We start from the raw sequence: 24,590 nt of genomic DNA on the forward strand, positions 1-24,590 counted from the left end.
TCATTTAAAACCTGATATATTTTTTTGATGAGGATTTGTTAGCCAATAATAAATCCATTGTTTAAAATGTAAAAGGAAAAAAAAAAAAAAGAGTCTTTTAAGGCTAATAAAATAATATGTGGCTGTCTGAGGAGAATTTCCTATCCTGCAAAATAAAGATTCAAAATGACACATTGATGAAAATTAAATAAGGAAGATCCTTCCTGACTCCTCCTGCTGGGGATCCCTGCCTTATCTCGCTTTGCCTTCTGCTTTTTCTCTCTTTTCCCTTTCATTCACAATTTTGACATCATTACTTCCGTTTAGTCTTCTATCTGACTGTGTATTCTCTTTATCAATGTTTGCACATCCCACCTCTTCTTCATCACCAACTATACTCCAGCACGTTCCGGGAATCCTCAGAGGGGTCTCTTCCATGCAGCCCAACTCCTTCCCATCTCCGTCCATTCTTCCTGATCTTCCTGGCTTGAAATTGTGGCTTCTTTATTTATGTATGTATCTCTTTTGTTTTAAGAGTTCATTTTTAACATGGCACGATGACAGAATCTGTAATGGGATTCAACCTCATTGATATTCTGATGTACAGTGAAAGTCCCTTTCACTGGTTCTCTCTCGGTTCTGTCTCTCAGTAGCTGGCTGTAAGAGCCTCTCTGCCTCTGCAGACCTGCTCCGGGGAGGCTGAGGAAGTCCTGCCTGCACCTCGCATCATCTCTGCATGAGAGGCATATGATGACACAAGGCTGGTGTCATGTGATATTGTCATCAGGTCACACTATAACTCGACTGGCACGCTCCAGACAGACCCCCACCAGGCCCACTCTTGTTGCCTCGAGGGCCACAACACGACAGGACACCAGCACACAGACACAGACACACACACAGACACACACACAGACACAGACACACACCTACTAACTCTCAATACAGCACAGCAAAAGGCTGACAGACTCACTGTATCACGCACATCCCAAAAGCTTTTTTTGAACTAACTGAGCTGCTAATCAACCTTGTTAGCTAAAGATGTTTCCTTGGAGAGAGACTGGGGGGGGGAGAGAGAGAGAGAGAGAGAGAGAGAGAGAGAGAGAGAGAGAGAGAGAGAGAGAGAGAGGGAAGCTACAGTACAGAAATGAACTTGATCATAACTTTACTTCTTGAAGTAGACGTTATCCTCTTCCCAAAACCAGGTGTAGGTCAAGTTGCCAGGATACGCCTCCGCTTGGCAGGTGAAGAGTGCATTCTGGGAAATGTTTACAGTGACGTTCTCTGGTGGCGAGACAATATATGGAGGCCCTGAGACGCCAAAACAAAACACCAACAAAAAAAAATTAGACAAATAATTCAACCCTTAAAACGACCAGCAACCACTGAACAGCACAGACGGAAAAAAAAATCCTAATTGGCTCGCTTGTTAATGTATAAAATCTGTAACAAATAATGCAAACACCACCAAGGACAAAATAATAGATTTTGTAGACAATAGACATTTAAATCTTCATAGTTCCTTCGAGCAGGCCTGCTGGGAGTTTAGACAGATGCCCAGCGACGAGTTCAGTAAAACGAAGTAGCATTTGAAGTACAGAAAATACAAACAGAAACTGAAGACCAATTATTCCAGTAGGAGCCAGGACCTGGAGACTCACTGTCCATTTACAATCTGTAAATATTTTTGAGCTTCAAGTGAAAAAGTAACATTTTGAGTCACAGGTTAATTTTCAAAGATGAGTCCAATGTCAGCATTTTTTAATGTTCCTTAAATATCAAGATCTATTATGAACATACTTATTTTTCAAGCACTGCTTTGGAATTTTTTTTGTTCAATACACACTTGAGGCAAATACCCCACAGCCATGATGTTTTTAACTGACATCATTTCACTGAATTATAAAAAAAAATAAAATGATAAATGATCATTTATCATCATCATCATCATCATCATTCTAACAGCAACAAAACTCAAGTAAAAGAAAATGCTTCATTCTTCTAGTTCAGGTTCGGGACAATCAGGTCATGTCAAGGACAAATAATATCTCAAAAACTAAAACTGCTCCCCATGAGATGCAAAAATCTGATTCCGTGTTCAAATCATTTTTGCTCTCCCAGCGTGAGAAAGAGCACACATGATGTGTACTTTGCGGTATTGCCCCCCCTTCTGATGTAAACCAAGCGAGCAGCCAGCTAGTGGTGACTTAATAGCAGTCTGTGTCAAAGCTCACGCGTGCTTCACATGGTAACCTTCTCATCCCTGGAGGTTCTCTTGGTTGCTCTTCGCTCTCGCATTAAAATAAAAAAAAAACAAAAAAACAAAAAACAAAAAGCAGAGCCATAAAAGGTAAGCTGTCTTTTATGAGCGGGCCCAGATACAAGCCTGCTGCTCATTTTCCTCTCAGCGTGCAAAGCTTTACACATCAGGCAGGAGCAGTGACTGCACCGTGCATGCATCTCACCGAACAATTAAAAACTCATCACACAGGTGAGTTTCATGACTCCTCAGATAGCTGCTTGCTTCTGCTCTTTCAGCTCTCCTCTACTCGTGTTTTGCATTTTTTTCCCCCTGGTTTTTTTTTTTATATTGAAAAAGAGAAACACGCATCCCTCAGCTCTTGTTTGTGCGGTAATATCTTTCCTCCCTCTATCATACACCCTACTGACAATACAGTGATGTAATAAGCTAATATTACAACACCCTGTGGTAACTGGAGGTAGCAGCTTGTGATAAAACTAGCTGGATTAAAAGGGATAAATGTGTGGGCCCATTTGGACTGATAGTTCCTAGTTGATCTTTCCGACTTTCTGCACAAGATGTATTCTGCTGCATCTGCTCGGGGAAACTACGAAACGCCTGCGACCGTGAGGACAGCCCACACGGAGGAGAATGGAAACGCTACCGCACGGAAAGAAAAGCGGCAGCTACGTAGTTTTTACATCATGTTAGAAATCAGTTGTGGTTTCACCTCCATTTATCCAAAACAGAGGTCATTTTCGTCCGAGTTCCAAGTACAACGGGATGCAGGTTTCTCTGAACGTATTGTCCAGAGGCCCGTAATTTTTGAACTGTGACATCATCTAAACTTGCAAAGTTTTGGCCTTTCAAAAAACAAACAAAACAAAAACAGCGGGGCAAGTTACACTTCTAATTAATTCATCTTTATCTACCCCCCCCCCACCCCCCAAAAAAACAACAACTTTTCTTTACGTGACATGACGACGTAAACAATATCAACTGATAACAAGAGCAACCACCCCTCAAAATACCTGTGCCCATCCCGGGTCACATCACCCAAATCTAGTCTGAGCGCCGGCCTCATAGACCGCGGGTGGTTTTTAATCGCAGCACCAGTGTATAATCGGCTTTACATTAAGAAATGTTCTTCCACTCTTAGTCGATGCAGCGGGAGCCTGAAAGAACAAGTCTGCATCACACGCACCAATGGTCACTCCACTCACCGGGTCCTGACACAATGATTTTGTAATGAGCGTTTGCATCGTGTGTGTGTGAGCAGACATTTACCGTATAGACTCGATCTCGTCTGTTGGCGCCTACGGCGTCAAAATACTCTCCTGTAATGGCGTGATGCTAACTAGCTTGTTGTGTGTGTTCACAGAAGAGCAGTGGAGGCTGGTATCAAGACCCCCTATCTGATCTGTCTTGCAGAGAGCCTAGTTAATGGAGCGGAGACAGTGACACACACACACACACATACATATACACTCTGTTGAACACACATGGCTGTGCACAAAAGCACACACATGTGCACACAGACTACACCATTGACTGGGCGACACAGACCCAGAGTGTGTTCACCAGAGAGCATCAACAGTAAATGCCTTCAAGTACAAATAAGGGACCGTAATGTCTTTCTTTCAAAATGCACTAATCTGTGTAATAGATGTGTGAGCCACGATTATGAGTGGAGTCATGAGCAGTGGCTCCGGCGCGGCGCGGCGGATTCATGCGTGCGGTACCTTGAACCAACAGACGGGTAGTGTGGAGCACTTCTCCCTGGTCACTGTAGGCTCTGCATGTGTAAGCCCCTCTGTCGTCTCGAGTGATGCCAAGGATGGTCAGACTGCCATCATGTACCTGCGGTTACACAAACAGATGAGCATCCAGCCTGAGATAACACAACACATCTTCAACTGATGAACACAAGCGCCACAGACCAGACAGCAAGCCTTATTTTTCAGAAGACAGAGTCTAGAAAAAAAAAAAAATGAATGAATGCGACGTGTTTTTATGAATTCCAGATCTGATTCCAGCGCACATTAACCTTGGGAATCTTTAGCTGTGTTGCCAGCACTGATGAGCAGTACTGAAGAAACACATTAAAACAGACCTAATAGAAACACCCTCATAAATTATGCAGCAGGTTGCCAGGCTCTGTCCATTCAAGTCACACACAGCTGTAGTCTGTCCATTCATGCAGCGGAGGGATGAATCTGCTACGCCGGCAGAATTTTCCAGTTCATCTGTCTTTTCAAATGTTTCAGCCACGAGACGCTACCACTTGATCAACCCAGTAACATTTGTCCGCTTCCAGTCCGTTGGCAAACTTTACCATCATCGCTCAGATTGTATCACGAGCGATTTGTGTTCGCTGCTGCTATACACAACGTATGTGGCCCGGCGCTGAGAACAAACACTGGCTGATCTGAGGCTCTGGCGGCCATTTTAACCGATTTTTAAAAATTGGAACCCATCAGGCTACAGCTGAGTAATGTTTTTATTATTTCAAAGGCACACTTCCACTGACCATTATCTGGCTCTGGCGTGTTTTCCCAATCCCTCACTTTTAAGGATCGGCTGTGTTTTGAGGGTTATCGTTGCCTCTGAAGGAACATACCCACTTTTGAGGAGAAACATTTATTTGCCATCCTCTCTGGAGTCAGACAAGACGACGGATACCTTTTTTTCCTCTGTGAGCCCATTTAAGAGCTGGGAGCCACAGAAACCGCGAGTTAGCTTAGCTCAATGAATGGTAGAGGGAGGTAGAGGACAAACAAAACAGTCTTTGCCTCCATCAATACACCAATAACTCTCTAAAATTATGATGGATTGTACATTGATCAGCTTTTCATTCTCCTTAATAATCTGGAGAGCATCCGCACTGATGTTCATCCGACTGCAGGACTTTTATGTTGCGCTAACTTTTCTGACAGTATCCAGATCATCTCAAATCACTATTAGATCAAATCTTATTCATACAAACGTATGGAAGAGTTAATGTAGTAGACGTCCAATCAGCCTATTCAACTCTACACTGTCTGCACTGCAACTGTGTTGAGATGTCTTGAGAAAACTCGGAAGCCAAACTGGGCAGCAGGGGGAGAGGAATGGACATGAGGAAGAAGAGGTGGAGGATGAGCTGAAGGCAGAATCTGACACACCTCGACAGCAGCAAAGAGTTGCTGGCAGCTATTTTGTTTCGCCTCTCGTTTTCTCCGTTGTTTGCGATGTGTGGAAGACCCTTAACAAACCCAGCCAGCTTTCTGTCTTCTTCTGCAAAGCTGGTTAGTTGAGTTTCTTTTTATTTATAGATATATATATATATGTATATATATATATATATATATGTATTCACGGTGCAAATAAATGAAGCAATAAAGATCGGTAAAAGAGAGGAAGAGGAGGATTCCTCCTCCTCTCTAGTCCTGTCTGTCACATTCCTGCCTTTCTCTATGAAGTCTCCATGGAGCGGAGCATGTGGCTGAGCAAATATACACCCTCACACTCACACTCGGACTCTCTTCTCACCGCATGTTTCCCAGAGTCCGACAGGCAAATTGATGAAGAAAGCCGATAAATGCAGCTCTCAGTCGTGATTTTCATTTTTAGCGTAACATTCATATTAAGAAGTAATGTAATATTGATGCAGAAGAAGGCGATTAATAATGCATCAGAATGTTGTCCAATCATTTACTGAGGGGACGGTGTGAAAAAGAGGCAACTGCAGGGAGGGATGGTGGAGCGGGGGGGGGGGGGGGGGTAACCGAGGTCCCTGACATGTTCCAAACAATATCAGACAGTAATGAATGCGTCACTGAATGCTCTTCGTGTATAATCCCCAGTCTGTCATATTCTGAGCATTCCAGGTCTAATTCTTAGTAAATCAGTGACCTACCTTGTCTGCATCGCCTCTCTGCTCTTGCAAGAAGTGAACTGATTGCGTTTAGCTGTCGATTACACGTGTGAGTGCAGAGAGCACTTGTGAGAGCAAGACTTCTTCCACTTGAGAAAATGTGACATCTGCACCTTTTAATCAAGATGTAAAACCCCGTGGCTGCAGTGGATGACGACTGCTGGAGCGTTTTTGCTGTTTCTGAGTCATCAGCCTGTTAAATGTCTTTGATGGAGCACGACTGAGTCCACACACCTTATGTTTATTGTTGATGCTTTACGTAAGAGAGGAATTTTGCTGCTATCAAGTCACACTGTCAGTGTGCCAGAAATATCTTGTCATGACATCAGACTGCCTACATTTGGGAGTTTATCCACAGAAATAAAAATCATGCCTCACCAGACAACAAAGGGCCTCGGATACTCACACGGTGCTGCCAGGAACACTTTTTTTTTTCTTTAAAAATTATTTTAAGTGATTCAAGAAGTATTTTTGCTGAAGACACAGAAGCAAGAAGAGGAGCTGCAGTTTTCCGTATCCATGATGTTAAAAATGTAATGGAACTTTATCGTTGCCACATTCTGATGAAGGACTATCCACTCACCACATCTCCCAAGGAGCACAAAAGGAATGTTCAGTGATCGCAAGAAACTTTACCGTCTGTCCATTCTCCATCGGCACCCATGTGCCAACTCTAGATGGTGACAGGTTTATAACTGCCTTAATATACATGTCCCACGTGTGTACTGACCCTTTTACAGAGGATTTATTACAATGTGATATATTTTGCTGCATAACAACCAAATAAACTGATTTTAGACAGATATATAACATACTTCCAGTGCAGATGGACTCTGTGGATGACGCCATCTGTGCACAAAACCTGCTTCTATATTTGTACAAATTCATAAATCTGAGTAACAGCCATGATCTTTCCTTACCGAATATTTTGCGTTGGTTGCCAGCTCCTCCCCCTCCCTCAGCCAGCTGATCATTGGTTTAGGATTTCCCTGGGCAGAGCAGCTAAGCAGGATGCTACCCCCTTCCTTCGCCTCCACATATTGCGGCGGCGTGGATGTAAATGTAGGTGGAGCTGTGGAGAAAGTAAAAACAGAACTAAGTAGGAAGCACTCAGAGAGCTCAGACCTCCGCTGAGGAGGCTACGTGGATACTCATCAAAATCAACGACCTTCCCCGAGTCACGCAGAATACGGGTCACCAATCCAGAATATGATCGAGATGATTTGCCGGAGCCAAATTTTTCTTTCAACCATTTTGACACTGACTCGATGAATCTGATGGAAGTTCATCATTGACATGTCCAGGAATACCACTAAAAGCTACAGTTCATCCCGCCCCTGACCTACAGACTCATCAGCATCCACAGCCTACAGTTAGTTACTTAGTTGTCCCTTAGTTCTTAGTTGCCATTTATTTTTATTTTTTTTAACCATCCTGCCAGCAAACACACGCACACATGGTTACATAACCTCCTTGGCGGAGGTAATAACGCTGTATTAAAATGTCAACAGTGTGGGATTTTGCGGGCCTCTCTAATCTCAATGACGCTTCTCTTTGCAGGATTTTAAGGTTCATTGTCATTTGGTTTCTATTTGCTGCTAAAAATGGGTGAAATGATTAGCAGAAATTATTTGTCATTGAGTGTTTGGTTGCAGTGCAACAAACAGTTACAATGGAATATCCTCTATTAAGTGGATATGGCACCAGTTAGTGTGTTAGTAAACTGTTTATTCACACATCCAGCACACCCGGCGCAACATTAGCATCCGTTTCTGTCCATCTGGTGAAGTCCAATCTCCACTCTTAAGCTTGTTTGTCTCCACCAGAGCCCGAGAATGTGCTGCTAAAGGCTACATAGCTAATCGTTAAAGTGGTACTCCACTGTACTCCCAAATAGGTGTTGGAGCTCACAAAGACTTTTTTTCCCATCTTGCATCGTTTCTTTGTGACAGCAGAGAGCAGAAAGAGCAAGCCACCTACATTTAGCTTAAAGCTAATAGAGCTTGATGGCTAACAACAGTTACAGCTAAAAAAAACAACAACGACAGTAAAACACGCTCAAAAATCTCTACTTTATTGGTATAATATGGTAATAGATGCCTTCAAAAGAGCCGTAAAAGAGAGCAAAAAGAGTGAAAGTTAGAAGTCGTTCTGTATCAGCTGAGGGTAATATGGCTGCTCCTGTTCTCAAGAGCTGCCAAGGGCCGGGGTAAAGTAACGAGGTCCTCCTTTCGTCTTCAAAACCAACTGAAGCCTCTTGCATTAGCCCCCCTCCAATGTCCCTGAGCAGCCACAAGGGAACTCTTCAGCCGCGACTGCAGGCCGACAAACGCTAGTGTTCCTCCGCCAGCTGCTTTCACCGTTTCAACATAATATTTTGATTATCAATAGTGGCACTGTGTTTAGTTCAGGAGAGAAAGGCGCCGCAATACAAGTGGGTCACTGCTTGCTGCTGGGAGTGCTGCCATGCGTCAGACTGCACACAAGCACATGGCATGAAGTAAACAAATCGCCCAATTAGCACATTTAGACATCTGTCTGTACGCGCTGCCCTCTCCCTCCCTAACACTCATTACATTTTAAGATAGATTAATGGAGATGCTAATAAATGTACATGACTGCTTTATGTATCTCCTGCTGCTACGGAGCCTTGTGTCGTCGACGGGTCAATGGCTACATTAAAGACATCAGGAGTGGTGATTAACTGGCAACCTTGTGCAGTGGCTTTGCTATGAGTTGTTTTTTTTGTGGCTTTTTCCTTATTTATGTTGGAGGGGAAGCGCCGACATTAAGCCTCTGTCAGTGACAGAACAGAGTGATTTCTTCCCTCTCGCTCAGAGGTGAGCTAAACACCATCCACGCCGGGCTACAGAGCGCCAGAGGGATGACACTGGTGTTGGGCTTTAAAACAAACTATGGAAGCATCTTTGCGCTTCTTCTCGTTTTGGTGTGATGACCTCTAACGTCCATGATAACCTTTGTCGTCCCCTTTAGCTACTTGTTAGCAATTTTAGATACAAATAAGCGTCAAAATTCAGCACACCACGGATCTTCCTTCAGGCATTTAACCAAAAACCCGAGGTTGCAAACGATGCAAATGTATGTCCGGGTTTGAGGACCCATTCCCGCATCATTCCACTGATTATTTGCAGATCCAGGTAGTTCCTCCTTCATGAACCCGCCGGACTGGTGGTGCACGCTGGAGCAGATTCAACAGATTTTAATACACAATGCACACTCATGTAAGATGAAGAAGGGAACTTAGGTGAGAATAAAATAACTCACACGGTGAATGCAGCAGTACACTCCTTATTTTCAAAATGTACTTCACTTACAGTTGCTTATTGATGGTTGTGCACTGACTTTGATACACAGCTGTGATTTTTGTTTGATAGAAATCAGTGGTGGGTGAAGTACAAACCCCAGTACTTGAATCAGTGAATGTTGTTCAATCAAATTATCACCTGAGTTGAAGTCCTCCAGCACTTCCCAATAAAAAAAGGACATTTTCTTTTTCATAGCAGTGGAACACTGTATTGTATTCATAATGCATTTACAGAACCGTGAAGCTCTCTGAAACCACAGACTGTAATGAATAACTTCCTTTATCTGGAATCATCATGATTATAAGCCGACGCCTTTATATTCCGGCGTGCTCTGGAAGTGGATTTCTCTCAGGCTTATTTCACACTTGGATGTATCAGGTTTCACACAGCTGGATGGTTTACTTCTGCTTTTAAGTCAAACCCAGATAAGAACGGGTACCACGATCGTTTTTTTTTTCTCCTGTGAGGGACGCAGCGTGAGGCTGATCATATAATAAGAAGAACAGCCAGAGAGATCCATGAGCTCTACGCTCACGCAACGGCAGCCTTCAAGCGATGTAACGGAGACAAAAATTCTATATTCGTCTTAGAAATATAGTGGAGCGAAAGTCATGTTTCCACAAGGACAAAATCTCAAGTCCAGATACTCCACAAATGTTCTTTCTCAGGTAAAAGTACTTCATTAGTCCACCACTGATTGGAATTCAAGACACAAGCCTTTGAACTGTGACTGAGTGTTAAGCTGCTAAATGAATCCCATTGAAATTCAAATCGGCATCAAAATCACCATCACATTATGTGCCTTTGTTAAAGAGGCTCTAGTTTCTAAGAAAGTGATCTTTACTCCAATCTTCTGCCTGTTAATGGATGATCAAATCCCCATTCGGAGATGTTTTTAATTGCTGCAGTGACAAGCTAAGTCAGTCACAGATCCAGCAGGTTGCCAAGGCAGGTATTTTTGCAGAGATGCACTATAAATAACGCTCCCCCGGGGGCTGCTAATGAAGAAACCCTGCTGGTCACTCATTTACCACAATCAGCAACTAAAGCAGTATCTGGCTTCAACAGAAACACTTTGCTGTGACTTCTCGGGAAATTTTGGCAATTCTCCTGCCCCGTACTATAATATTTAATCCCAATACCTGCATGATGCTCTTATGTGTAAATGCTGTTAATTCCTATCTTAATTGGGCGTTTTCTTCAGGGAACAGGTCGACGAGAAATGAGAGGCACACACGGCGGCGACAACAGCGGGTAGTACCCGGGGAGTTCTTCCACTCTGTCAACTCCTGCTCAGGTACGCTGTGGAAGGTTCATTGTTGCAATGAAACATGAGAGATGCTCCACTAAAGAAGTACCCTGAGCATCTCGCCCTACTTACTGCATCCTCTCATCAATTATATACATTAAAGAGCCATGATTTCCCTCTGTAGACCACAAACAGCAGCAGATGGCCTGAATGCTAAGACTCAGGGTTCTTTGAAGGCTTCTGCTCATTGTTATTTGCTCACAAACTCAAAAGTGTGTCTGCATTGTTCTATTCCCACGCTTGGGAATGCAGCAACATAGAGTACACACTTTCATTGATTTCACATCATGAACGTTAATATAAACTGTAACCGAGAGAAGAAAGAGGCAATCACGGAGACTTCTTTCGTCACTAAATTTAGATTCTACCGATTCTGGATTTAGGAAACAATGACAAAGCCTGAATAACTCGCTGTCACGCTCTTAGCTTTTTTTCTTACAGAAAGATCACTTACGGAGCTGCGGGGTCAAGGTCCGACTCAACTTAAAGACTCCAAAGGGTTACAAAAAAAAAAAAAGCCAATTTGCACTTTAACGTCCCACATGAGCTCAGGGATGATAGTTCAATTAGTGACTGACAGCGGCAGACACACACTGGGAGCTGATGGACAAATAATCTGGCATTTGGGTCCCAAATGGGGCCAAAATGTCAGTCCATCACTAACAGGACGACATGGCGGCAGGGTCTGTGTTGTTTATGTTTCAGTGTAGATGGTTAACTGGAAATGATGTGATGAGCTAGTGTGCTATTTGAAAAGCTTGCTGGTGTGTGTAAAGCACAGTGGAGACAAGACAAGAGAAAGAGAGGAGAGGAGGAGGAGGAGGGGAGGAGGGAGGGAAGAGACTGGCCTTAGTGTCTTTTTCGGGCACAAGGCCTTGCCATCTGACACCTGCCACTGAGTGGGCATTAATTCCCTGTCCACTTGGCAGGAAGTGAAGGCCAGCAAACAGGAACTCAAAGGAGGAGTGTATGCAGAAGGGCTGGGGGGGAGGGGAGGGGGAGAAAACGGCCAAAGGAAATGGGTGCCCTAAGTGTCTGTGTGAAGGCCAGACGAAAATGGCACCTGCTTCCCTCACAGCCATTAAGAGGACAACGGCACTATAAAGTCTTTGTATAAAATCCCTTGTTATATGTCCGGACTGGGAAGCAACCGAAACATTCAACTGAATTAACAGCCTGAGAAAAACTCAAATCTTTGATAAACATGTCTTCCGGTGTCTTCCGGTGTCGGCTCACTTCGTGTCTGGGCTACATTTGTTACATGCACGAGGTCATGTAAAATGCCATAATTTAATACACAAAATGCATCCGACATTCATGGATATTATTAGTTCCATCGCCCGAGGAGTTGAGTTTCTGTTGAGGAAGCCTGACAGGAGTGGAGGGCACGAGAAGAGGGAGGGAGGGAGGGAGGGAGGGAGGGAGCAGGTGAAGTTAAGAGTGAATACTGATGAGGAAAGCTACAGAGATGCAGTATGCCTGCACAACAAGAGATTCACACACACACACACACACACACGCCCACAGACAAACTCCCAACAGTGAGCAGGTGACACTCTGCGACAGAGAGTGACCTATTCACTCTTCAACTTCAAACAGCAGACAGAGGTTGTATTTAACCGCGTACAATCACACGTAATGAGACGCTGTTGATGTAACACGCTATCCACCAGAGCTCAGTGTGCCGTGTACTAATACATGCAAACACACAGGATAAAATATTACGTTCTGCATTGATAATGAAGATCTTACAGCCCCCCCCCCCTTTTGTTTTTATTCTGAAGTGATTGTGCGCCGCGGTGGAGAGTTTACAAATGATTCTTTACACAGTATTTCACATCCAGCCAGTTGCGATCATTATTCAAATATGAGGCACGTTGTAAAACTCACTCATCACATTTCACACAGTACGTAGGTTCACACACCAAAAATATACACGCGAATGAGCTCAACGTCGCTTTGCTTTCAAAGTCTCCATCAAACAACCCACAGAAGCAGAAATCATGAAACATTTTTAATCAACACTTTTCGCCTGAAGTTTTTTTCTCTATGAATCTACTAAAAAAAAAAAAAAAATGCCCCGGGTCAGTGTGGTATCATCTGAAAACAGCGTTAATTATAAACATGAAGCCGTTTAGTATCCGGCTAGGAAGCAATCGTCATGTACGGAAGACAAACGGCTTCATAGAAAAACAAAGACTCTGCTGGTCTGCAATGTTGTGACTAATGCAGAGACACACTTCACACAGAGTCCTCTAAACCAATACAGCATTCCCGGGAAATGCAAAGGTGTCGATTTTTTTGTTTTGTTTTATCCTTTCTGCCTGGTCATCAGTTTGAAAGGACTCACACTGTCACAGATGATCCCCGGCAGAGCTGCCTTAAACAGGCCGCAATCAATTCCCCTCCATCCAGCCTCTCGTCCCTTTTCTCCCCGAGGCTCCTGGGAATGAGCTGCAGGAATTAGCTAAATCATTTGTTAATAGCCACTTACTCAAATCAAATTTAGAATACCAGGGAAAACTAAGGGAGTTAACCCTTTAAAATATAATATAACATAATGCAGAAATATGAGAGATTGAAGGTTACAACTGCCGGCTGAAACTAGACTGAATACCTGGCGGCAGAAATACAGTTCCAGTGTGAATGTACAGTAGCAAGAGCCTGATTTTGATTCCAACCCCCACCCAACACACACACACACACACACACACACACACACACACACACACACACACACACACACACACACACACACACACACACACACACAGAGTTTCTGCTCAAAGAGTAGGAACTATGGGTGACTCACCATTGACTGTGAGGTGCACCCAGCTGCCGTTGTGGAAGGTGTCGTATTGTTGCTCCAGCATCAGGACCCTGCACTCATACCAGCCTTGGTCTTCAGAGCGCACCGGGTCAATCTGCAGGGAGGCCTTCCCGTGCAGAGACGCTCTACCTGGAGACAAGAAGAGCAACACACGGTTAACATTTGTCTCCTCCAACTTCCACATGAAGCCCTTGGTGGTGCATCCACATAATCCCAGATGCACAAATAAGCCCCTTCACGTTTTAAGCTCACTACTGCTTCCTGATTTCTTTTGTCATTTAATATTTATAGAATGAAAACAGCGTGGGGGAGAGCGAAATGCAAATCTATTCAAAGATTTTTATTTTTCTTTGTGTGTGTGTTTGTTTTTTAACCCTCCTATTCAGGCACCGCAACAGCCTGGAGTGGCTCCATCGCTGGATGAAGAGCAGAAAAACCCTGGACAGGCTGCCAGTGCCTCACGCAGCTCCCTAGCAGAGACAGGCAATCCCCGGCACGTACTGTACTCCACACTCGTATCTACGGAGCCTTCACTCACGCTGGTCTAAGGGTCTGGGGTGCGTTTCCTCGACCTTGATGGAAAATGTCACAGGGTCAAGATAAGATGGCCAGGAGAATTCCATCAAATGTAACAACCCAACACTGTAACATCATCCGATTTGTATCCTCATGTGGCCACAGCTGTCTTCTTCAGCAAAGACTTTGGTGTTTTTTGGTGTTGTTCTTCCTTTAACTCAACAATACAGCACCAGTCAAGATTCACGTCCTTTACTGACTAGTAAAGCTGGATGACGGCGCTGATTTCGGCCCCGGGGACCCCCAGCGGAGGCCACCAGAGACGATAGAGGAGACAGAGAAAAGGGAAGGTACAATAAATGAGTACAAACAAGTCCAGCCTGGTCTGGTCAAATGCCGTATGACTATCACGTCATTTTCTGGGGTCTTTCCCCGTCACATTTTATGGCTTTGGAGTGTCATTTCACACCATTCGGCTTCCACTTACTTACTCCAGGCAGAAATGTAATTACATATATAAACAGTGTGAAATCCCGGTGATGCAACTTTAAAATAATTTGCTATTCGAGTCCAGTTTTGCAACCGTGAATATTTTTATATCCTCCAAACCTGACCAGACCTTCGCTGCAGCATGTACTCATCATGAAACATCATTTTAGAAGAAGGGTTTTCTGTTTTGAACACGCATGTGAGTGTTTTCCATCTTGTCGTCTAACTCTCAGCAGGCAAAAGAAGATTTCCCTAAATGTCAAACATTCATTTAACCAAAATAAACACAAGTGAAGATAATTTGATAGATTTGTATAGTTCTTCGCCTTCACAACACTTAACCTTTGACCTTAACCAACCAGCTGCCTTTCAGCATTAGTATTTATGATTGACAGCGCCTGGAGGTTGTATCTTCATTTGAATTAAAGTATTTGATGTCTCTCCGGAGGGGGGAAATAAAAAAAAAAAAAAAAACGCCTTCCACCTCATAGAAATCGTTTCTTATAAAACTTGTCCAGCTCCTCCACTTTTTTTTTTCTCCTTTTCTTCACGGCTCAGGATAAATTGGAATTCTAAAAGGAGGAAATCACGAGGGATGAGAGAAGTTCAAGAAACCAGGCGTGGTGAAATCCTCGGCTGCTAAGCTGTCTGTCTTCCAGCTTCCAGCCCGCTGCTCACATGGCTGCGTCTGACAGCCCAACAGACTAAAACGCTCGCTGCGCGCTTGCTCTGACAAGTGTTCCGAGATGGAGCGTTTTTTTTTTGTTTTTTTTCCCCCAAACTTGATGTGTAAATGTACTATAAGTACTGTTTCCTGTAACTTCAGCCTGAGTGTCGGGCAAATACATAGATTTTTGAGACAAGCTGATTTGCTGCAACAGAAATGTATAGAAATGCAGTACACAGATACCCCGACCCCGGGATCCCTGCCTTAGGGCTAGAAAACTGACATTTTTTTGCTTGGGGGAAAATCAATAAGGGGTGTGGGTGTGTGTGTGTGTGTGTGTGGGGGGGGGGGGGGGGTCTTGCAGTAAAACGGTAGTTTATCTGTAAAAAGTCAGTTCTATTTTTACCTGGGCATTGAAGTGCTGAGCGGGGTGGACGGGGGCTTGAAGGGTAGGCATCAAGCTCAGCTCCCATTTGTCAAGGACTGGGAGGGTGCTGCTGTAAACGGAGTTAACAGCACTGTACCCCCCCCCCCCCGCCCCCCCGGGGCATCCACCACATAAACAACACAGGCTTCTGCCGACTGTGAAAACACAGGCGCTAACACCTTGTTCAGATCACATCACCAGCTTCGTCGCACAGGGCAGCTGCGACAGTCCAGAGTGACACTGTGGGCAGACAGTGAGGTCGCAACTTGTCAGCCAGAAGAATTTGTTCGCTGACAGGCCAATGCGCTTATTTTGTGATTAAAATTTGCTCATGAGAAATATAACTACAGTAATTCATCCCAGTTTTCTGTTTGAGGCGGGAGCAACGTGCCATTATTATGCTTCACCGTATGAAACGCAAGAAGATGGAATTAGGGCTGTGTTTGTTGCACTGGTAGCGGGGGGTGGGGTGGGGGGGTGGAGGCGGTCATGGAGCTGAATTGGAGCACGCTTGATGTTGAAGCTGAGGGTTACACGTCACGCTCCTGATCGCAGCACGCCGTCTTAACTCACACACGCTGCGGTGGCATTACACCACCAGACTGATCAAGTTAAAAAAAAAAGAAAAAAAAAAGAGAGCCCGCTTGCACAACACCAAGGCCCTGAGCAGCAACAGCGTACGAGAGGCAGCCACTAGCACGCAACTCCACGATTCAAAAATATGAAAACCTGACTTGTTCTACGGTTAAGCCACATCATGTATGTATCCTGCATGGTTACATACATGATGTGACGGTTAGATGGTGGTTTTATTTTGCTGCATATTTGGAACATTTTCTACACAAATGACAGCAATGATGGACAGAAACAAACTGAAACTAGCACATTTAGGTAGATGGCAGGTTGTGTATCAGATGTGGATCCCAACTACATTTTTTTCCCCCCATTCCTCTGCAGATGATTATAGTCGGAATAACACGCGATGAATGTCAGTTACAACCATTAGTACCTTTTATTGTCTTGCTACATACTCACACTCCAGCGGAGGAGCACACTGATGACAACTGACTCACCACCAATGTCTCCAGCCCCTACAGTACTTACAGTACCACTGAAAAACAAGCACAGTCACACTTTCAGAATTTTAGCATCAATTTGATCCCAAAGGATTGGTTCTGGTGCCATCGCTGCACTCCGACAGTCCACAAGAGAAAAACCAACACACAACATCCTCAGGAAGAGACAAATCAGGCTTTTCTTCCTGACAAATACGTTCTATTATTCTAAAATATGATGAAACATACTGTTAGACATCTGAGTGAATTTTAGTTATGATCAATCTTGGTTACCTCGTAACTGTATATGGTCACTCCTGCTCGATGGTATTCTACCAGCCTGTGGCCTACCCTGCACCCTGCCCGCGCACGCCGCAGCCGAAGCTGCTGCTAAAAGAGATGTGATGTTGTTATTCCAAAAGCCAGTCCCAAAGTGTGAGAATCTGACACTGAAATTTCACAAGCTGCACATCTGAATTATTGATTGCGTCTTTGCTTGAGTGGGCACAAAAATAGATGTTTTCAAATGTTATAATTTCCATACAGCCGCAGGACAAACTGGCAGAATGATCCAGGATATGTCTGCGAGGAGATTTGCACAATTTCTCATTTAGCGGTGAAGCGGATGGGGAGAAGACGAAACTGTAATGAGGAAACTCTCTTTGAAGATATGAAATTTAGGATTTTTAACAGTGATATTGAAAGTAAAGCATCAATGCACTTTGGCCCAGGCAGATCAAGATGCGCTGCCTCTAGATTTGTCCGCTTTCCGTGTCCATCATTCGAGCTGCTTCTGCTGTTTTGGTAGCAGCTGTGAGCAGAAATAATAGCACCTTTATATTCCGTTCACCGTTTCTATTTGTATTGAGTGATAACTATTCATGGGAATGCTCCAAATGAGCTCTGAGACTATGTGGAGCCATTAAGTGCTCCCAAAGAGAATGTCATAAACTCCAGTCAAGTGTCATTATCACACTGTCAGAACGCACATGCAATCCCCTGAATACGCTTTAATCCACGCAGTGAGGCCGGCCATATTTACGCTGCATCTGTTAGCTCATAATTCTTCAATGGCCGACTTGTCGCCACATGGCTGAAGCCCCTGAGCCGGAGTGAACGCAGTGGAGCGTGACGCTGTTTGAGATTCGGTCGCGGCTCAACCCTGCTGATGGTTAGGAGGTTAAAGTAAATAATGACGGCAGCCACCCACGAGAACGCGACACGAGGGTTCCCCTGAAAGTGATTCACCGCCACGATGGCATGGCTCAGAGGGAGAGCGGCCGTCTAGCGACCGAAGGGTTGCTGCTTTATTCCTCACTTCCCCCGGTGACCATGTTGAAGTGTCCTTGAGCAAGACACTGAACCCCTAATTGCTCCTGATGAGTAGGTTGGGGCCTTGCATGGCAGCCTTCACATCAGTGTGTGTGTGTGTGTGTGTGTGTGTGTGTGAGAATGAGACACTGTAAAGCGCTTTGAGTGCCGCTAAGGTAGAAAGGCGCTATATAAAAATGAGTCCATTTACAGTAATGACCCTGCCTGAAAAACCCATGGGGGGGGGGGGGGGGGGTTTAATGAAACACCATTCTCATTCTATTCTTACTAATCACAAAAAATAAAAAAAATAAAAAATTTCACACCAGAGATTCACCTTTTTGTTGAGAACCAGTGCTGTGATGCTACAGCACATTACCAGTTTAAGGGAGGAGTTTCTGTGCTCGGGAAAGAGGAGAGAGCAGACGGGGATCATTCTGACCCCGTTCTGACAGCTCGCCATCTTGTCTCAGACACTGAAGCAACATCAGAAGAAGCAATTTGGTGCCATAAGGAGTCTGTGTGCAGGCAGATGCAGACATATTGTGCATTTCAGGGGAGACTTTAAGGTTTCAGTGTGATTAATGGGATATATTAAGCATCTCTAATAAGCACAATAATTACATTTGGATCATTTGTGTGTATCATTCATCAATGAAGTATCTTTTTTTTTGCTGGTTATACCGTCACGTGAATATATTTCATTCATTCACAGAGGCTTATTTAACGCAGCATACTGGTTCTGTACTGTACGGGCGCCGTGCTGCACTGTCACTGGAAGCATGTATGTACCATGCAGTAATTTCCCTCCGTTCTCTCAGACGCAGCAGATGCCCGTACAGAGCTGTGGCCGCCGTGTTAGAAAAGAAAGAAGGGTTTGCCTCTGCAGTGGGCTGCATTCTTCCATCCAGCCCAGGCCGATGTTCCAGCATTCCCAGGCAAAGACTCTTCCAATCACACCAAAATTGCAGGTCAATCTTCTCACTGAAATAGGATTTGGAGGGACTTGTAAATAGCACATTTGCAACACCGTATATTCAACTGGTTGTCAGAGATGAGCGTCACCCAGCTAGAACCTCATAATGAAGTCCACAGAAATCTATATCCTGTATAAATATTCCCAGAACGATTCCAGTTCCGTGGCAGTATTTGGTTCCCATATCCATCAGTTTGAAGGACTCACAAAGCTGAATTTATGGCTAAAAACGAGCTCCGTGTTCTGTTCAAGAAGATGATTGGCTACAGCCTCATTGTTGACAGTATAAATGTTATTTAACTTCAGGAAATTTCATATTAGTTGGAGAAGTGAGAAAATATTCTGGAAATCAAATTTTAGACCAAATGATGCATTCAGGATGCTGCTGCAATGCTAGTGAGTTGCTTGAAGGCTGTTTGCAGTGTTTTCCTCCAGTCGGTCATCATGAAAAGTATTTTGTTGGCTGGTGTGGCGCGGTTTTACTGCCAAGGAGGAAATGCATTAATCACAAATGAAAACAAGTTGCGAGTGTCTCCAAAAGTCTGCAGGAAAGGACAGCGGACTGAAGCGTCTGTAAACCAGCAGAGAATTACTGCTGTCTCCGATTACGAGAACTTCCAGAACGTGTCTGGGGAAAAAAAAGAAGAAAAAAAAGAATTCAGTCCGCTTCCAAGAGCCTGACTCCAGGATGTACTCGCATGCAGACGAGCTACAGACAGGTGGGATTTAATACTTCATGGATAAGGAGTCTTTTCCTTGGATTAAAGGCATCTCTGGGAAATTTACCACAGAGCGATCCTCAATAGGAGGATAGTTTTTCCTTCACTGTGTGGTTTGGTCAGGTCAGCATGTCAAGGGGGGGGGTGCGGGAAATTTCCTAAATGGCCGGTGCGGTCGGAACGTTTTTTGTAGTATTTTTTATTTTTTTTGTATTCCCGCCCTGCCCTCGCGGCCGCAGCAAATACAGACAGGTACATGATAATCCACAAGCGACCGATCGTCTCTATGGCAACGATGCACAGACAGCCTGTTGCTGGGTTACTCACAGTTCACCGCTGGGAGCGCAATTTTTTGGACTTTCACTTTCGTTTTTGGAGCAGTTTTTAAAATTTCAACGAGTTTGTTAAACTGAAAAGGACATTTGCTTTGATTTTAGCATCAATGTTAGTTTTCCTGACATGCTTGATTATCCAGAATATCCCTTGGGGATGAATAAAGTCTTCTGATTCTGATTCTGATCCTGATCCTGATCCTGATCCTGATTCACCACAGGACAGAAATACATTTTTCCTTCTTCTTTGTGGTTCTTTGAGTTTAAACTTTAAAAGAAAAGTGTTCACGACCCCTCCTGACATGTTTGTTTTGGATTCATGACAAGATTCATGTTTAGTTTTATTCAACTGTTTATTCTAATTTATGTCAAAATGGAAACGACATTTTGGTTTAGTTCGTATTTTAGTTGTTTTGAATGAAAAGGGCATTTTGCTTTGAATATTACCTGACCGACCTCAGTAAGTGGACCATGTAGCTGGCAAGCGTGGTGAACGCTTATTCGATTTTTGTCTTTTTTTTTTAAACCATAGTTACATGACATTGGTATAAATCTTTGCATTCAAGACCCGCAGGATGCTTCCCAAAAAAAGGCAATTCAATTAATTGCACTAAAAATGTAATTTAACTATGATTCAATCTGCAAGCCATCATCTTTCACACATGCAGAAATGCAGTTAAGGCAGTGAACCCTTCTGGTGCTCATCTTTTTCCACTCAAAGTTCATTGCATGTGATGCACATCCAGAGTTTCTGTCCACCGTATCTTTCCACCATGAACACACTCAAAAACAGAGGTACGAGCGTGTACCTAAAAGGGTACCAATACTCGCCACTGGGGAAGATCCCATTTCAAAGACAATTTTGTATCCTTCAGTGAACTTTATAACCCTTTCTCCCATCTCCATCCATCCATCCATTTTCTACTGCTTATCCTGTTTAGGGCAGGGCTGGAGCCTATCCCAGCCTTCAGGTGAGAGGCGGGGTTCCCCCTGGACGGGTCACCAGTCCATCACAGGGCCAACACATATAGACAAACAACCATTGGCTCTCACAGCCACACCTACGGTCAATTTAGAGTCTGGATTGACCTGGTCCCCTCTTGATGTCTTTGGACTGTGGGAGGAAGCTGGAGTACCAGAGAGAACCCACGCAGGAACAGGGAGAACATGCAGACTCACCCAGAAAGACCCCGTGCTGGAGCCGGGGCTCGAACCCACAACCTTCTTGCTGTGAGGCCACAGTGCTGACCACTGCACCACCGTGCCGCCCCTTTCTCACATCTCAAAGACTGCAATTGCTGTTTTTGAAAAGTGCAGCTGCATGAACAGAACCGTTATTGTCTCATATCTCCATTTTTCAGTGGGAACTGTAGCAACAAAAAAAAAATACTGTTGCTGCGTAGTGATGGAACTCCTGTTGGGAATCTGAACAGGATTCAAGGCAGCCAACTTGAGGAACTGTATCTGTATCAATGCTGCTTCCCACCTGGATTTTTCCAGGTTTTAACACTGATAAAAATGATGAAGTAACTATATCATAGCTGCTCTCTTGCACTCTTGGATGACAAGTAAGGAACAGACAAAATTCTTGTTTTCTGCATAAAGTTTGGATTTGATGAGCCACAGTAAAGTCTGAGACGGTGCAACATTTAGGTGGTGTTGTTTTTAGATCTGTAAACTGCCCCATCATAAATGCAAATATTACAGTACATGGCAAGATGTGGAACACATGACTTCCCCTGTCAGGCCTTGACCTCTGCACGGCGACTGTCTACTGGCAGTGAAATTCTCAGGTCAGCATAGTAACTGTTGCAGGAGCCTGACCAGTCTCTTAGTCTTCAGGGCAGTTAAAAAGCCCTCAATCCTGATTATTCCCTAATTTCATTCAGTGGTTGAATATCAATGTTTTTAATCGGATTCTCAGGGAGATTATTAACACTTCTCACAGAGTCTCTGGCTACAGTGTTTTTGTTATCATTAAAAGTATTTTGCTGGCTCACGTACAGTTATGTCTTAAATTCCCTCCGAGATTAAACAGAAGGCTCCCTGCACCTCGGTGTTATTTCCCTTCATCTCACCTGTATACTCTGGATCCACATGAGGAGGGTAGAAGCGGAAGTTGATGAAGAAGGGAATAGGCACTCCGAACTTGAACCACTCCACCACATAGGGGGGCTGCTGGCCATCCAGGGGAGGGGACACGTCACACCCCAGGATCACGCTCTCTCCAGCGCGCGCCGTCACAAACCGGGGCTCCTCTCTCACTCCGTGGGCACCTGAGAGGAGGAAGAAGTAGCTTTCACACCGTGGCATCTTTAGGGTTTAAGACGATCCTACTAAAATGCACCGAATCATTCTCCTTGTTCCAGAGGAGTCGCTTTTGAGGGCCTAAACAAGCTCAGACACTCTGGAAATTGCGAGGTGAAAGTTTATGAATTTTATGGGTCCTGAACAATCAAGTACAAGTACAAAAAACCCTCAGCAGCCCCCCTAGAAATATTCAAGCCGTTCTTACCCACTGTGTTTCTGACCATCATGCATGGAATTTAAGACACACGCGTATTATGACGAAACCTACAAATCACTGGCTCCATGACATCAACACCAAGCTCACAATTTTTAGTGCAATTTTTCCTTTTCTTGCTGCAATTCTTGCCCACATCCAGGGGTCGCCCTCTCCAGACTCCAGCAGACTGCCACGTCTGCAGACATATTTTTGTTCTAGCACACCTATTCCACTAAACCAAGACTATTTTAGAACAAATTGTGTTTACTTTTGACCTGATTAGACTTCATTTGTTACTTAAAATCTTGTATGGTTTCCCACAACAGCAGCGACAGCCACAAAACAACAACAACAACAAAACGCTCCAAAAACAAACTCACACGTGTCGACAGCGGGAGCAGGTACGGGTGAAGTGTTGCTTTGAAATTCCTTCGTGTTTAAGACAGACTGAACACTCGTGGCCAACAGAGAGACAGCTGAACGGTCACCACGTACATGAGTGACCTCCGCCGACCGGCCTACCGTCATCTTTTGGTGAGTGTTTTGTGGCCATAATAAATGAGCAACCAAGAGGTTCCATTGATCAGAGCTGGCTGACGCTCAGATGAGCTTTACTATGAGCAGCACCGAGCCTGGCGTTTCGCCATGAATGTGAAGGCACGTTGCCGAGTGTTGACCTATCAGATAACTGAAAGGTCGGCATACCTGCCTCAGCAGAACGTTCACTCTGGGAATGGATTTTCTCCAGCTGCCACCCCCGCTTTCATTGAACCGGCTGTATCTCCACCGTCAGAGCAAGCATGAATACCCGCCCTCGCCCAGGGGGAAAATTGCTTCAAGGATCAAGAGACATGCTGACGTTTCACTCTAGACAAACACCAGAAGAACTTAAATAACTTTAAGCTTTCATTAGCAGGATATTTTGCATTATCAGGGCTATTTTTTTTTTTTTCCAAGAAAACTAGGTAATAACTTGAAGTTATTACAGGCTCAAGCTGGAGGCGACAATGGTGTTACCCTCTGTAGCGACACTTGTGTTCCCCGCTCCGTGTCCCTCCACCAGCACTGTTGTGTGAAATTGAAATTATATTTTACGACCTGCGAGCCTTGTGCCTTTTCAGCTGTGCAAACTGAAATTAAAACCCAAATATTTCCACATGGTTCTACTGTCTGAAAAATACAGCTTTTACAGCCTCTGAAGGCCACGCGCATCACCTGGTGGTGGTGTTTTACCATTTTAATCTGCACTAACCTTCCAGTGGAGTTAATCCACTTTTCTCATTTCAGCCAGCACAGATTCTGCGCTGAAACACAGCAGATTAAATCAAATTACACTTTATAAAGTGGAGATGTGGCCTGCCAGTTCTAGAGCTCAGTCCATGAACCTGATTGTTACTGCGCCTCTTTGGACTGAAGTTACTCAGCTATGCAGCGCAACTCCGAGAAGCCGTGAGCGAGACCACACAAAAGCAGCAATCAGTGTCTATTTAACGTTATGTGACATTACACTGGCTGGAACACACACTTGAGTGCAACTTTCAATCAAACTTCCCTCTACAGAGCTCAAGTGTTGTTGGTCCACTGAGGCAGTCGCGTCACATCAGCATCTTCATGAAAGGAACACACGCTTGTGTTGGATGCAACACGCGTGAAAATCCGTGGGTGCCATTGGGTGTCAAAACAGGAGAATCCGGAAAAACCAAAAACCAAAAACCAAAAACTAGTACATGTACACATCCGAAATGTTGAGTCGGGTGCAAAACCAGAAGAAGCAGCACGGAGCAACGAGAGGATGCTCGCTTTTCAGAGTTGGTGACTTTTCAAGTTTTGAAGGACGCATTTTTCTTGTCCAGAATAAAAATAACCACAGTTAGCTTAGCTTAGCATTAAGGAGAGCACGCGCTTCAGCAGGACGCTGATGTGTATACTGGCGCCTTGCATGGCCATCATCCTCATCATCATCATCATCATCATCATCATCCTCAGTGTG

General features: G+C 44.3%; 1 protein-coding gene across 4 annotated transcripts in view; it reads right to left on the reverse strand.

The window, feature by feature from the left end:
* Positions 1-24,590, reverse strand: part of igsf9ba (immunoglobulin superfamily, member 9Ba) — a 60,501-nt gene that overhangs the window by 23,651 nt on the left and 12,260 nt on the right. For all 4 annotated transcript variants that reach the window (XR_015118214.1, XR_015118213.1, XM_086216689.1 and 1 more), the window contains exons 2-6: positions 22,173-22,370; positions 13,585-13,731; positions 7,058-7,209; positions 3,964-4,081; positions 1,149-1,290 (exon numbers count right to left, since the gene is read on the reverse strand). Coding sequence is in view for 2 of the 4 variants with exons in the window: in XM_086216689.1 (XP_086072815.1) it covers positions 1,149-1,290; positions 3,964-4,081; positions 7,058-7,209; positions 13,585-13,731; positions 22,173-22,370 (757 nt within the window). In the remaining 2 variants the exon portion in view is untranslated. The remainder of the gene's footprint in view (positions 1-1,148; positions 1,291-3,963; positions 4,082-7,057; positions 7,210-13,584; positions 13,732-22,172; positions 22,371-24,590) is intronic.

The sequence above is a fragment of the Aulostomus chinensis genome, chromosome 10 (genome assembly GCF_037954235.1).
Source record: "Aulostomus chinensis isolate RoL2024-O1b breed Wild chromosome 10, RoL_Achi_v1.0, whole genome shotgun sequence".
NCBI lineage: Eukaryota > Metazoa > Chordata > Actinopteri > Syngnathiformes > Aulostomidae > Aulostomus > Aulostomus chinensis.